Below are 15,715 nucleotides of genomic sequence, written 5' to 3' on the forward strand. Positions count from 1 at the left end.
CACTGAGTTCTTCCATTGTCAAGGCCATAGCCCAGTTAGAGAGGAACTCAGTCCCTTAGAATGTTTCCAGTAGGTGCCTTTGGGTGGTGGTAATTGGTTTCCTCTTTCTACTTTTCTGTATTTTTACATTTTTTATAGTCACATTTTATTTTTATTCTAAAAATCCATTTAATGTACATGTTAAGAACAATAGGGATAGTTGTATCCTTTGATCTAATAGTGCCATTTTGAGAAATTCATACTAAATAAATAACCCCAAAGGGGTGAACCGTATGCTCCCAGTTACTAATAAATAATATTAATTTGAAGTGATCGGTGAGTAGTTAAGTTAAAGCAATCTTGTTAACAAGATACATTATTTTAAATGATAAATTTGAAGACAGTGTAACAATGTGAAAAATCTAAAGTTAAGTGGATAAAGCAGGACATAAAAGTGTGTGTGTACGTATATGTATTCTAAAATGATTGAAGTAACATACATATTTGTATACATGTGCTCAAAGCCAGAAAGGGAAAGTGGAAATAATGTATATAGGTGTTTGGTAAGGGGTGCTGGGATCATGAACGCACTCTGTAACGCACTCTGTCTATAAGGTTGTTATACTGTCTCCGTGATAAAAAGGAGCAGATACTGTATTGTTTTAAACTGTCAAAATGATGGACCCCATTTTCATATTCTGCTTTTTTCTTCAGAAAACAGCAGACAAAAATATGCTGGCAGAGCTGTACCAGTATCCACAGTTTGACAACTCTAAGCCAAACAACCTTCCAAATGGGGTGGACTTCTATGACATGGTGGGCAATGTGATCCAGGCTGAGAGAAGCCCCCTTAGTGGCAAGGTAAGGAAAGAGAGCAGCAGCCCCTCTGTGATATCCAGCCAGCCTCACCCCAACCTGCGCGGCAGACACAGCGGTCCCAGTTTTACACACCTGGAAACCAAGAGTGGTGGCAATTAAGTTGGTGAGGGCCACACAGTTTGCAAGTGACTGAGCTGAGATTAGACGTCAGGCCCACGTTTCCTCCAAAACCTACATCCTTTCTCCCAGACCTCTGGTCTCGCAACTGTTCTGATCACGTATCCTATTAGCACAACATTTTGAGTTCACACCCTCATGATATATGTTTCTTTATAAATGATATATGTGTTCTGTTGTCAGTCACAATGTTGTATATTGGTAAATTTAATTTCTTTTTTTTCTTAATTAGACATTAGTTAGAATATTTGCTTCCCATACCCTGTGGTACCCCTTGGGGTGAGTCACCCACTTGGAGAGCAGTTCACACTGGGTTCCTTAGGAAGGAAGGAAGGGAGAATTCGAAGGCCCAGAAGAACCTGTGTGCGTGTGAGACAACGCTGGCCACTCAGGAGCTGGGGGATAGTTGTGAGGAGGGGTGGAGAGGGGAGGAGGCCCAGTAAATGGTCTCCGCAGCGTTACAGCTGTGCCTCATCGCCCTTCACGATGGCACAACTCCAAGGTCCCCAAAGCAGCTATGACATTGTATCCTCAGCTCCTAACTAGTCACCCCCACCCCCATTCTTGGGACCCAGCTTTTCAGTCTCTTCTATCTGTACTTCTCACTGCTGCTTCACACCACACCCGCATCCCTCCCTCTTTCTCCCTCTCCCTGCTCCCCCCCATCTCCTCCTCCCTCTCTCCCTCTCCCTTCTCTGCCTTCTTCTCCCCCTCTTCATGATTTTTCCCTGCTGCCCTCTCTCTGGCTGTGTCTCTACCTCTGTTCCATCTTGCATTCAGACTTCCTAAGAGCAGTGATCTGTTTAGGCCAGTCACTGCCCAGTATGACCATGGTGTTTGCTGGATTTCCAGTGCCGGGCTCTGGCATAGACTGCAGTCAGTAAGCGGCCTTTCCGCAGGTGCTGGTCCCCAGGGCAGGCAGAGGTCACCCTGGGGTCAGGTGCCTGATCCTCTGCTTTCTTTATCAGAGAGGTGGAGGGGCAGCAGGCACTCAGAGCATCACGTTCTCTCCAGGACAGTGTAAAAAGATGTCCACCACGTGGTTCTTGTGACAGCAAGGAACTGGAGGGCAGTACGTCTTTGGTGGTTAAGTAGCTCTCTGGGCTCTAGTTTCTTCTCCTATAAAATAGGGATAACAGTAGTCTCTACCTTGAAGTATTATTGTAAAATTAAATAAGATAATATACATAAGCACACTTAGCACAGTGCTTAGTAAGTCATAATTGCTCAAAAAATGATAGTTTTTATTATCAATGTTATTAGAAAAGTTTAATGATCAATAATAGAAGAACAGTACAGTCATTTTTGGTTTATACATGATGGACTACTTAGCCACTACAATGAATATTTATGAAGAGTATATTTTAACATGCTATGCTATGTTGTTAAATGAAAAACATCAGTATAGAAAACTCTGCAATACAATGTTACGTAAGCACACACAGGAAAATCTGGGGTGAAACCATACCTAGCTATCACTAGCATTCTCTGAGTAATAAGATTGTAGTGTTTTAAAAAATTTTTATTGAAATATAGTTTATTTACAATGTTGTGTTAGTTTCAGGTGTACAAGATTATAGTTTTTTCTTCTTCCTTTTTCTATAATTTAAAAATGGAAGAAAGACCTTTGGAAATGGATGGTGTGTTTCACAGATCCACAATTCCTGTGATACCTCCCAGCCATCTTTGCTGCCCCTGATAGGCCCACTGGCCCAGCCACGTGGGCTTTTGCTCCATCTGCTGTGTGGGTGGCCCCCAGGACAGCGAATACTATGCTACTTAATGTCCCATTTTTTAGGTCCCCTGGGGAAGGTTTTCCTTAGACCTTAATCCCAAGAAAAACTGTGCATCTACTGGAATGCTTTTAGTCTTATAACTGATGCTGGTTTCTGCTTTTCTTTGGCTCCCAGGAAACCCAAAGCAGATTTGTGCCCTGCCTTTAAAGGGACCCTCTTCCATCCTGCTCGGGGGCCATCCCAAACTTTTACTTGCCTCCTCCTGGGATTCCTTCTCTCAAATGTCTGTTTACCTGTGAACACCTTCAGGGCAGGGACTCTCCATCAACATCCCGAGCACCTAGGTGCTCGATAAATACCTGTTGAAGAGCTGAAATGAAATCTTTTTGAAAGGAAGCAGGAGTGTGAATAAATAAGCAATAAAGAACTAGCACACTCTTAACAAGTGCTGCCTAAGTGCCTGGCACTGTTCTAAGTGAGTATGTGTGCTCCTTGTGTGTGTCACTCATTCATTTAACCCTCATAGCAGTCCTGGAGGTAGAGACCGTCGTCATCATCATCTCCATTTCCCAGATGAGGAAACTGAGCACAGACAGTTTCAATAACATTGCTCAGGGTCACGCAGCTAATAAGCTTAAGAGCTGGATTAGAATCCAGGCAGTGCGGTATCAGAGTCTGTGCTCTCCACCTCTCTGACGATACTGCCTCTCTAAGGAAACGTGAGGAATGGCGGAAAAGACAAAGCCAAGAGCAGGGCTCAGAGAGCTCCTTGCTAACTAGGGTGGCTTGTGTATCAGTGCACCATGCCCCCCGCTTCTGTAGGCTTGAAGGGAGTGCCAAGGAGTCTTTCCCTTTGCATCCAGGATGGGGGCAAGAGAGAGATCTCTGCTCCTCCTAATGGTAAGAGGAGAGGCAGCCTAACCATGTCTCTGGGGCCAGGCTGCCTGCTTTTGAGCCTCCCAGGCTGTGTAAGCTTAGGCAAGAATCCTAACCTTTCGATCCTCATTTTTCTCTTCTATAAATTGGGGATAACAGTTCCATCATCCAGCACCAACCGCAGAGATAGATGATGAAAAATAAAGTGAGATAAAGAATGAACGGCATAGCTCAGTGCCTGATACATGGCAAGCATTCAACAAATGTTACATATTATTGTGGTAGCAGCTTTGGAGTCAGGGAAGGTTCAAGACCCAGTTTAGGACAATGAAGCCTGAATTTTCTGCCTCTCTGAGTTCACTGATAATTCTGTTCTAATTTTAGAACTCCATATGCTTACTGCTAACTCAGCAGGATTTCATGGTCCAGTGATTTGCATCTGTATAATATCTATATGTTTGTTGATACTGATTATTATTGACTGAACACAGATGACAGCATAGAGCAACTGCCTAGAGTTATGGGTTCCGATCCTGGCTCTGCCACTTGCTGGCTGTGTTACTCTGGGCAAGAGACTTCAGCAATATATTTATTTATTTTGGCCGCGCCACGTGGCTTGCAGGATCTTAGTTCCCCCACCAGGGATCAAACCCGTGCCCTCAACAGTGAAAACGCAGAGTCCTAACCTCTGGACCTCCAGGGAATTCCTGTGACTTCATCAGTTTAGTCCTCAGTTTCCTCATCTGTGAAATGGAGATAATAACACATGCCTTGTATGATTATTGTAGGGGTTAAAGGAGAACATGTAAAAACACCTGGCAAGGTAAATAGTTGGCACTCACTGAAAGGTTAGGTGTTTTTTTTCTTTTAAGTTGACCCCAAAGTGTGTTGACTCCAAAGATGACTGGCGGGGAGGTGGTGTGATTAATGACAGTAACAAGCCATGGCACATGGGCGGAAAAGCAGGTTTTGAGTGGAGATGGTTATGCATCTGGCTGTGGCTCCAGGTAAATTTCAAAGAATAAACAGGTAAATAAATAAACAATAGCAATGATCATGTGAATTTTGTTTCTTTTCAAGTCTTTCTGTTCAGATAGAGAATTAGAGCAGTTTCTCTCTTCTCCTTCTGTAAGAGCCATATGGCTGGATAGCTTCTGGTGGATCTTTCATGAAAGGTACCAGGTAAATGCAAATCCGATGGCTTCTCTCCCTCACTTAAGTTATTTTTCTGTGGGACAAACCCCAGCCTCTTTAACATGGGCTGTAAGCCCTTCTGATTCCACGGACCGCCCCGGCAGCCTCATCTGTCACACCCTATCCCTTCCCCACCCATGCCTCGTCCATACACTCTGGGCTGTAAACATTGCACCATGTCCTGCAGCTCCCCAGAGCATTAAGAACTGGTCCGTGTCACATGGCTGGTCAATGGCAGGGCAGAGAGTAAAGTCAGGACCTCCTGGCCCAGAGTTTGGGTGCTTTCCTCAACATTCTGCCTCTCTGTATGTGTTTTATAGATCCTATAAAACAAATCAGTGTATTATTTCATAAATAATATGAGATTAAATACCTTGAGAATAAGATTCCTAAAAATGAGAGAAATACTTAGTTAAGATTCCCAGTCCTTGGCCGCTTCAACAAGGGGCTCTAGTAATTCCTTCTCTGTTTTTATTCCTGGTAGCCAAAGAAGGAAGTCCAGAGCAAGCTGTTCGACCGGATAGCCCAGCACTATGCCTTTCTTTTGTCTGGTGAATCCAGGTCCCACTACGAAGAGGCTCTCTTAAAAGTGAGCATCAATCACTTTTGAGGAAAAAAATCACATTAGATAGCTATTCACTTCTGGTGCCAAGTTAATGCCCTTAACGTGCTTTCCATAAGGGAGTAATTAGTAAGTTGTGATATCTTCATATACTGACTTGTAATGCAGCAGTTACCAAAAATAAGGTAGATCTATATATACTGATAGGGAAGATGTAATGATGTATTTCAAGTGAAAAACAAAACTCCATGTTAAAAAAATTATATGTATATGTATGTGTGCCTATGAGTAGAAAAAAATGTCTGGAAAAATATTTACCAAACTCATAGCAATGCTTATTATCTCCAGGGAATACGGTTATAAGAAGCTTCCTTTTATATTTTATTTATTTCTGTAGTATTTAAATAAGCATGAGATTTTAAAATTATGAATATACATGTGTACTTTTTATATATGTATGTACATATATACTAAAAGGGTTGCTAGAAGAAAATATAAGTGAATATTTACATGATTTGGGGGTGGTGAAGGACTTTCTAAATAAGACCCCAAGGGAATAACCATAAAGATGAAGACTGATTTAACTATATAAATTATTTAAATTGCTACAGTCAGAGTTAAAAGGCAAATGAGAAACTATGCAAAAATACTGGTAACATATATGCCACACGACATAAAGAAGTCCTACAAATCATTAAGAAAAATGGACCAATGGACAAAGTACATAAAGCAGAAATTCACCAGGGAAGAAATAAAAATGGGAGAAAAAGTTCACCTTTGACAATAATCGAGGGAATTCCCTGGTGGTCCAGTGGTTAGGACTCTGCGCTTCCACTGCAGGGGGCGCAGGTTCTATCCCTGGTCGGGGAGCTAAGATCCCGCATGCTGTGTGGTGCGGCCCAAAAAAATAATAATAATAATTGAAAATACAAATTAAAACAATCCTTTGATACATCTTTTTACCTGCAAGATTGCATAGATTAAAAAGTGTAATTCCCAGTGTTATGAAGGACATAGGGAAATGGCACTCAGACAGCCTGAGTGGGAAGTGAATTGGTACAGATGGGCTGAAAGACACTTATACTAAAGTGTCTGCTTAACAAGTCGCTTAGGTTTTCTGTGTCTCAGTTTCATCACCCATAAAATGGGGATAATAATGCCTCTCTCGTTGAGTTGTCCTGAGTATTAAATGAGATGATGTTTGTAAGGCATCTGACGTATCACCCAGCACACGATAAGCCCCCAATATATAATAGCTGCTATTGTTACTCTTATTATACCATCTTCTGGAAGTCATATTTGAATATATAGTAAAAGCTGCTTTCATTTATGCATTCAGCAAATTGTTTTATGCATTCAGCAAATTTTTGATTGCTTAATATGTGCCAGACACTGAGCTAGCTTAATAAATCAATATAATTATTCTGCATAATTTATAACACAAAGTCCTAGAAACAAGACAATATCCACAGATGCGGAATGTTTAAGTAAATTTTGATATGGTCACTCAGCACAATATTATGAAGGTCACTACTGGAAAAAAAAATCCCAAAGAGTTTATAGTAACCCAGGGAAGTATTTATGTTATGATATTAAATTAATAAAGCCAAATATAAATGTATAATTTGACCTTAACCATAGTTTAAAAGCAACAACAGTACCACTTATGCACAGAAAAGGAAAAAAAAAAAACCAGGAAGTAGGACTTAATATTATCTCTGGGAGACAGCAAGATGGGTATGTCAAATGTACTTTGTCATCTTGTGCGCTAATCTTTGGCCAGGTTGTAGAAGGGGCAGAGGCACAGACCACATGCAGAGGAGCTGGGGGAGGGGGGTTTGCTGGCCAGCATAGCATGATGTTTGAGGAGTGGTCCCAGGTAGGGTAAGGGGTCCACTGAGATGTGGGGCAGCTGCAGATAGAAATTGCTTCCCTCGTGAACAGGAAGGCAGCACGGTGTCAGGTAGAGAGTTTTATCACAGGTCCTTTCTGAAGTCAGGGGCTCTTTTCTGGGTGTGGAAATGTCCAGAATATTGCCTGAGCTCTGCTTGCCCCCCAGAGGTTGCCATCACTTCTGAGTAAAGCCCTGTACACCAGCTTCTGCTGCTGCTTCCCTCAGTCCTGGTTCAACACTCACGAATTCAAGTCTGACATCTGTAACACCATGAGCCTGTGGATTTCAGGTGAGAGGTGGCTACTTTCTCCTGGGGAAAGCAATTCCAGAAACACGTCTTCCACCCGAGCCCAGGTAGGTTCCTGTTTGCCATCACACCTCTTCATCGAGGCAGTTGCTCTTTTCTCTCCTTGACAATCAAGAAAGTAAAGTGTGTGGTTAGAGCCCGAGGAGTACTGATGATCCTCAAACAGTTCTGAGACATTCCTAGTCCCCTTTTGTCCCCAGCTGCATCGGCAGGGAGCAGGTTTCGGCACAGCCCTGTTAGTTAACAATGTGCTGTAGGCCGATGGACCCAGGAACCCAAAAGCAGTGTGCTGGCTAGATAATCCCACCTTCCACCCCCACTGTGACCCCACTTGACCCAACTGCCGTCCCCCTCTCCCTGCAGCACACACAGTGCCAGCTTGATGTTTGCCTGTCAATTACTTTTCAGTCTCCTTCCTCACATCCCCCATCTCAACCCAGACATCCTCTAAGGTCGTTGAAAGCTGAGAGGTTCCCTGTGTACTAGATACTGTGCTAAGTAAGCACCTTTCACATTTCCTACTGTGTTGAGGGTCTCCGAGATCACTTCCACATTAGGAGATTTGGTAGAACTCACAGGTCTCAGCATACAGTTTATTTATGGCTAAGATTTATTATTGCGATGTAGTAAGGGTACACAGCCAGATCATAAGGGGAAAGACAGGCAGTGTTTGGAGGAATTCACGTGCAGCCCTCCTCCTCCCGTGAGGAGTTATACAGAGCCCCTCATCCCACTGCAGTGAACACGTAGCAACATGTGTGTGATGTTTCTGCCCAGAAGCCCATTAGAGAAACAGCGCCCAAGGGTTTTACTGCAGGCTGGTCATGGAGGCACCTCTGTCTATCAAGCACCAAAGTTCCAGGGAAGCAGGTGTTTAGCATCAGCTACATTGTTATATAAACAGTCTAGGCACAGTGAGTCACTCTCGTCAGCTAGGGAATAAAATTTCCCCCAGCTTTATTGAGATATAATTGACATAGGACACTATGGAAGTTTAAGGTGTACAGTATGATAATTTGATACACATATATGTTGCGAAGTTTTTACCACAAGCAGGTGAGTTAACACATCCTTCACCTCACATAATCCCCATCATGTTGTTGTTGTTTTATGGTGAACATTTAAGATTTACTCTCAGGACTTCCCTGGTGGCACAGTGGTTAAGAATCCGCCTGCTAGTGCAGGGCACACGGGTTCGAGCCCTGGTCCGGGAAGATCCCACATGCCACAGAGCAGCTAAGCCCGTGCGCCACAACTACTGAGCCCGCGTGCCACAACTACTGAAGCCCACGCACCTAGAACCCGTGCTCTGCAACAAGAGAAGCCCCCGCTCGCCGCAACTAGAGAAAGCCCGCACGCAGCAACAAAGACTCAACACAGCCAAAAATAACTAAAATAGATACACGAATAAATAAATAAATAAATAAAAAGATTTACTCTCAGAGCAACTTTCAAGTGTACAATACAGTGTTATTAACTGTAGTCACCATGCTGTCCATTACATCCCTGGAACTTGTTCCTTCTGTAACTGCAAGTTTGTACCCTTTGCCCCACATCTCCTGATTTTCCCCACCCCCAGCCCCTGGCAACCACTGTTCTACTCTCTGCTTGTATGAGTTTGGCTGTTTTAGATTACACACACATAAGTGAGATCATACGATATTTGTCTTTCTCTGTGAGACTTATTTCACTTAGCAAAATGTCCTCAGGGCCCATCCATATTGTCACAAACGGCAGGATTTCCTTCCTTTTTATTGCTGAATAATGCTCTATTGTGTATATATGCCATAGTTTCTTTACCCATTCATTTGTGAGTGGACAGTTAGGTTGTTTCCAGGTCTTGGCTATTGTGAATAATGCTGCAATGAACATGAGAGTGCAGATATCCCTTTGAGATAGTGATTTCATTTCCTTTGGCTGTATATCCAGAAGTAAGATTCCTGGATCATATGGTACTTCTATTTTTAATTTTTTGAGGAACTTCTATACTGCTTCCATAGTGGCTGTTCCAACTTACATTCCTATCAACAGTACACAAGAGTTTCCTTTTTTCTCACAACCTCGCCAGCATTTGTCGTCTCTTGTCTTTTTGACAATAGCCATTTTAATAGATGAGAGGTGATAATCTTATTGTGGTTTTGATTTGCATTTCCCTGATGATTAGTGATGTTAAGCACCTTTTCACGTACTTGTTGGTCATTTGTATGTCTTCACTGGAAAAATGTCTATTCAGATCCTTTCTCTTTTTCTAATTGGATTGTTTGGTTTTTTTGCTACTGAGTTGTATAAGTTCCTTACAGACTTTGAATATTATCCCCTTATTAGACATACGGTTTGCAAATATTCTCCCATTCTGTAGGTTGTCTTTTCATTTTGTTGCTTCTTTTGCTGTGCAGAAGCTTTTTAGTTAAATGTAGTCCCACTTGTTTATTTTTGCTTTTGTTTCTTGTCCTTTTGGTATCATACCCTCCAAAATCACTGCCAAGACCAAAGTCAGGGAGCTTTTTGCCTGGGTTTTATTCTAGGAGTTTTATGATTTCAGGTCCATTTCAGTCCTTAATCCATTTTGAGTTGTGAATGGTGTAAGGGGGTCCAGTTTCATTCTTTTGCATATGAGTATCCAGTTTTCCCAACACCATTTATTGAAGAGACTATCCTTTGCCCATTGAGTATTCTTGGTTCCTTTGTTAAATATTTGTTGATCATATATGCATGGGTTTATTTCTTGGCTCTCAATTCTGTCTCATTGATCTGTTTTTCTGCTAGTACTATATTGTTTTGATTTTCATAGCTTTGAAATATGTTTATTTATTTATTTTTGTAATTTTTTTTTTTTGGCTGTATTGGGTCTTCGTTGCTGCGTGCAGGCTTCCTCTAGGTGCAGCGAGTGGGGGCTACTCTTTGTTGCGGTCCACGGGCTTCTCATTGCCATGGTTTCTCTTGTTGCAGAACATGGGCTCTAGGTGCACGGGCTTCAGTAGTTGTGGCATGGGGGCTCAGTAGTTGTGGTGCACAGGCTTAGTTGCTCCGTGGCATGTGGGATCTTCCCGGACCAGAGCTCAAACCCATGTCCCCTGCATTGGCAGGCAGATTCTTAACCACTGCGCCACCAGGGAAACCCACCCTTGTTCTTGATCTTAGAGGAAAATCTTTCAACCTTTCACATTTGAGTATGATGTTAGCTGTGGGTTTTATTATGTTGAGGTATGCTCCTTCTGTACCCACTTGTTGAGAATTTGTATCATGAAAAGATGTTGAATTTTGTCAAATATTTTTCTGCATTTATTGAGATGATCATATGATTTTTATCTTTCATTTCATCAATGTGGTGTATCACATTTATTGATTTTTGTATGTCAGAGCATCCTTGTATCCTAGGGATAAATCCCACTTGATCATGGCGTATGATCCCTTTAATGTGCTGTTGAATTCTGTTTGCTACTATTTTATTGAGAATTTCTATACCTAGGTCCATCAGGGATACTGGCCTGTAATTTTCTTTTCTTCTAGTATTCTTAATCTGGCTTTGGCATTAGGATAATGCTGGCCTCCTTAAAAGAGTTTGGGAGTATTCCCTCCTCTTCAGTTTTTTGGAAGAGTTTGAGAAGTATTGGAGTTAAAAGTTTTGTAGAATTCATCTGTGAAGCCATCTGGACTTGGGTTTTTCTTTGTTGGGAGTTTTTTGTTTGTTTGCTTTTAACATCTTTATTGGAATATAATTGCTTTACAATGGTGTGTTAGTTTCTGCTTTATAACAAAGTGAATCTGCTATACATATACATATATCCCCATATCTCCTCCCTCTTGCATCTCCCTCCCACCATCCTTATCCCACCCCTCTAATTGGTCACAGAGCACCAAGCTGATCTCCCTGTGCTATGCGGCTGCTTCCCACTAGCTATCTATTTTACATTGGTAGTATATATAAGTCCATGCCATTCCCTTCCCCCTCCCCACATCCTCAAGTCCATTCTCTACATCTGCGTCTTTATTCCTGTCCTGCCCCTAGGTTCTTCAGAGCCATTTTTTTTTTCTTTTTTCTTTTTTCCATATATATGTGTTAGCATACGGTGTTTGTTTTTCTCTTTCTGGCTTACTTCACTCAGTATAACAGTCTCTAGGTCCATCCACCTCACTACAAATAACTCCATTTCGTTTCTTTTTATGGCTGAGTAACATTCCATTGTATAGATGTGCCACATCTTCTTTATTCATTCATCTGTTGATGGACACTTAGGTTGCTTCCATGTCCTGGCTATTGTAAATAGAGCTGCAGTGAACATTGTGATACATGACTCTTTTTGAATTATGGTTTTCTCAGGATATATGCCCAGTACTGGGATTGCTGGGTCGTATGGTAGTTTTATTTTTAGTTTTTTAAGGAACCTCCATACTGTTTTCCATAGTGGCTGTTTCAGTTTACATTCCTACCAACAGTGCAAGAGGGTTCCCTTTTCTCCACACCGTCTCCAGCATTTACTGTTTGTAGATTTTTTGATGATGGCCATTCTGACTGGTGTGAGGTGATACCTCATTGTAGTTTTGATTTGCATTTCTCTAATGATTAGTGATGTTGAGCATCCTTTCATGTGTTTGTTGGCAATCTGTATATCTTCTTTGGAGAAATGTCTATTTAGGTCTTCTGCCCATTTTTGGATTGGGTTGTTTGTTTTTTTGATATTGAGCTGCATGAGCTGCTTCTGTATTTTGGAGATTAATTCTTTGTCTGTTGATTCGTTAGCAAATATTTTCTCCCATTCTGAGGGTTGTCTTTTCATCTTGTTTATGGTTTCCTTTGCTGTGCAAAAGCTTTTAAGTTTCATTAGGTCCCATTTGTTTATTTTTGCTTTTATTTCCCTTTCTCTAGGAGGTGGGTCAAAAAGGATCTTGCTGTGATTTATGTCATAGAGTGTTCTGCCTATGTTTTCCTCTAAGAGTTTGATAGTGTCTGGCCTTACATTTAGGTCTTTAATGCATTTTGAGTTTATTTTTGTGTATGGTGTTAGGGAGTGTTCTAATTTCATTCTTTTACATGTAGCTGTCTAGTTTTCCCAGCACCACTTATTGAAGAGGCTGTCTTTTCTCCATTGTATATTCTTGCCCCCTTTGTCAAAGATAAGGTGACCATATGTGCGTGGATTTATCTCTGGGCTTTCTATCCTGTTTCATTGATCTATATTTCTGTTTTTGTGCCAGTACCATACTGTCTTGATTACTGTAGCTTTGTAGTATAGTCTGAAGTCAGGGAGCCTGATTCCTCCAGCTCTTTTTCTTTCTCAAGATTGCTTTGGCTATTCAGGGTCTTTTGTGTTTCCACACAAATTGTGAAATTTTTTGTTCTAGTTCTGTGAAAAATGCCATTGGTACTTTGATAGGGACTGCATTGAATCTGTAGATTGCTTTGGGTAGTATAGTCATTTCCACAATATTGATTCTTCCAATCCAAGAACATGGTATATCTCTCCATCTATTTGTATCATCTTTAATTTCTTTCATCAGTGTCTTATAGTTTTCTGCATACAGGTCTTTTGTCTCCTTAGGTAGGTTTATTCCTAGGTATTTTGTTGTTGTTGTTGCAGTGGTAAATGGGAGTGTTTCCTTAATTTCTCTTTCAGATTTTTCATCATTAGTGTATAGGAATGCAAGAGATTGCTTGCATTAATTTTGTATCTTGCTACTTTATCAAATTCATTGATTAGCTGTAGTAGTTTTCTGGTAGCATCTTTAGGATTCTCTACGTATAGTGTCATGTCATGTGCAAACAGTGACAGTTTTACTTCTTCTTTTCCGATTTGGATTCCTTCTATTTCTTTTTCTTCTCTGATTGCTGTGGCTAAAACTTCCAAAACTATGTTGAATAATAGTGGTGAGAATGGGCAACCTTGTCTTATTCCTGATCTTAGTGGAAATGGTTTCAGTTTTTCAGCATTGAGAACGATGTTTGCTGTGGGTTTGTCATATATGGCCTTTATTATGTTAAGTTCCCTCTATGCCTACTTTCTGGAGGTTTTTTTTTTTTTATCATAAATGGGTGTTGAATTTTGTCAAAAGCTTCTTCTGCATCTATTGAGATGATCATATGGTTTTTCTCCTTCAGTTTGTGAATATGGTTTATCACATTGATTGATTTGTGTATATTGAAGAATCCTTGCATTCCTGGGATAAACCCCAATTGATCATAGTGTATGATCCTTTTAATGTGCTGTTGGATTCTGTTTGCTAGTATTTTGTTGAGGATTTTTGCATCTATGTTCATCAGTGATATTGGCCTGTAGTTTTCTTTTCTTGTGACATCTTTGTCTGGTTTTGGTATCAGGGTGATGGTGGCCTCGTAGAATGAGTTTGGGAGTGTTCCTCCCTCTGCTATATTTTGGAAGAGTTTGAGAAGGATGGGTGTTAGCTCCTCTCTAAATGTTTGATAGAATTCGCCTGTGAATCCATCTGGTCCTGGGCTTTTGTTTGTTGGAAGATTTTTAATCACAGTTTCAATTTCAGTGCTGTGATTGGCCTGTTTATATTTTCTATTTCTTCCTGGTTTAGTCTCGGAGGTTGTGCTTTTCTAAGAATTTGTCCATTTCTTCCAGGTTGTCCATTTTATTGGCATAGAGTTGCTTGTAGTAATCTCTCATGATCCTTTGTATTTCTGCAGTGTCAGTTGTTACTTCTCCTTTTTCATTTCTAATTCTATTGATTTGAGTCTTCTCCCTTTTTTTCTTGATGAGTCTGGCTAATGGTTTATCAATTTTGTTTATCTTCTCAAAGCACCAGCTTTTAGTTTTATTGATCTTTGCTATCGTTTCCTTCATTTCTTTTTCATTTATTTCTGCTCTGATTTTTATGATTTCTTTCCTTCTGCTAACTCTGGGGTTTTTTGGTTCTTCTTTCTCTAATTGCTTTAGGTGTAAGGTTAGGTTGTTTATTTGAGATGTTTCTTGTTTCTTGAGGTAGGATCATATTGCTATAAACTTCCCTCTTAGAACTGCTTTTGCTGCATCCCATAGGTTTTGGGTCATCGTGTTTTCATTGTCATTTGTTTCTAGGTATTTTTTGATTTCCTCTTTGATTTCTTCAGTGATCTCTTGGTTATTTAGTAGTGTATTGTTTGGCCTGCATGTGTTTGTATTTTTTACAGATTTTTTCCTGTAATGGATATCTTGTCTCATAGCGTTGTGGTCAGAAAAGATACTTGATATGATTTCAATTTTCTTAAATTTACCAAGGCTTGATTTGTGACCCAAGATATGATCTATCCTGGAGAATGTTCCATGAGCACTTGAGAAGAAAGTGTTTTCTGTTGTTTTTGGATGGAATGTCCTATAAATATCAATTAAGTCCATCTTGTTTAATGTATCATGTAAAGCTTGTGTTTCCTTATTTATTTTCATTTTGGATGATCTGTCCATTGGTGAAAGTGGGGTGTTAAAGTCCCCTACTATTATTGTGTTACTGTCGATTTCCCCTTTTATGGCTGTTAGCATTTGCCTTATGTATTGAGGTGCTCCTATGTTGGGTGCATAAATACTTTTTTAAATTTACTTTTATTTCTTTTTGGCTGCATTGGGTCTTCGTTGCTGTGCGCGGGCTTTCTCTAGTTGCAGCAAGCAGGGGCTACTCTTTGTTGTGGTGCGCGAGCTTCTCATTGTGGTGGCCTCTCTTGTTGTGGAGCATGGGCTCTAGGTGTGCGGGCTTCAGTAGTTGTGGCTCGTGGGCCCTAGAGTGCAGGCTCAGTAGCTGTGGCACACAGGCTTAGTTGCTCTGCAGCACGTGGGATCTTCCCAGGCCAGGGCTCAAACTTGTGTCCCCTGCATTGGCAGGTGGATTCTTAACCACTGTGCTACCAGGGAAGTCCCTGGGTGCATAAATATTTACAATTTTTATATCTTCTTCTTGGATTGATCCCTTGATCATTATGTAGTGTCCTTCTTTGTCTCTTGTAATAGTCTTTATTTTAAAGTCTATTTTGTCTGATATGAGAATTGCTACTCCAGCTTTCTTTTGATTTCCATTTGCATGGAATATCTTTTTCCATCCCCTCACTTTCAGTCTGTATGTGTCCCTAGGTCTGAAGTGGGTCTCTTGTAGACAGCATATGTACAGCTCTTGTTTTTGTATCCATTCAGCCAGTCTCTGTCTTTTGGTTGGAGCATTTAATCCATTTACATTTAAGGTAG

At 40.9% G+C, this 15,715-nt stretch overlaps 1 protein-coding gene across 2 annotated transcripts in view; it reads left to right on the forward strand.

The window, feature by feature from the left end:
- Positions 1–15,715, forward strand: part of FAM227A (family with sequence similarity 227 member A) — a 100,759-nt gene that overhangs the window by 25,738 nt on the left and 59,306 nt on the right. For both annotated transcript variants that reach the window (XM_082420043.1, XM_082420044.1), the window contains 3 exons: positions 694–840; positions 5,266–5,370; positions 7,403–7,526. In XM_082420043.1, coding sequence (XP_082276169.1) covers positions 694–840; positions 5,266–5,370; positions 7,403–7,526 — 376 coding nt within the window. The remainder of the gene's footprint in view (positions 1–693; positions 841–5,265; positions 5,371–7,402; positions 7,527–15,715) is intronic.

This window comes from Balaenoptera physalus (assembly GCF_965194825.1).
Source record: "Balaenoptera physalus genome assembly, chromosome: 13".
In the NCBI taxonomy this organism is placed as follows: Eukaryota; Metazoa; Chordata; class Mammalia; order Artiodactyla; family Balaenopteridae; genus Balaenoptera; species Balaenoptera physalus.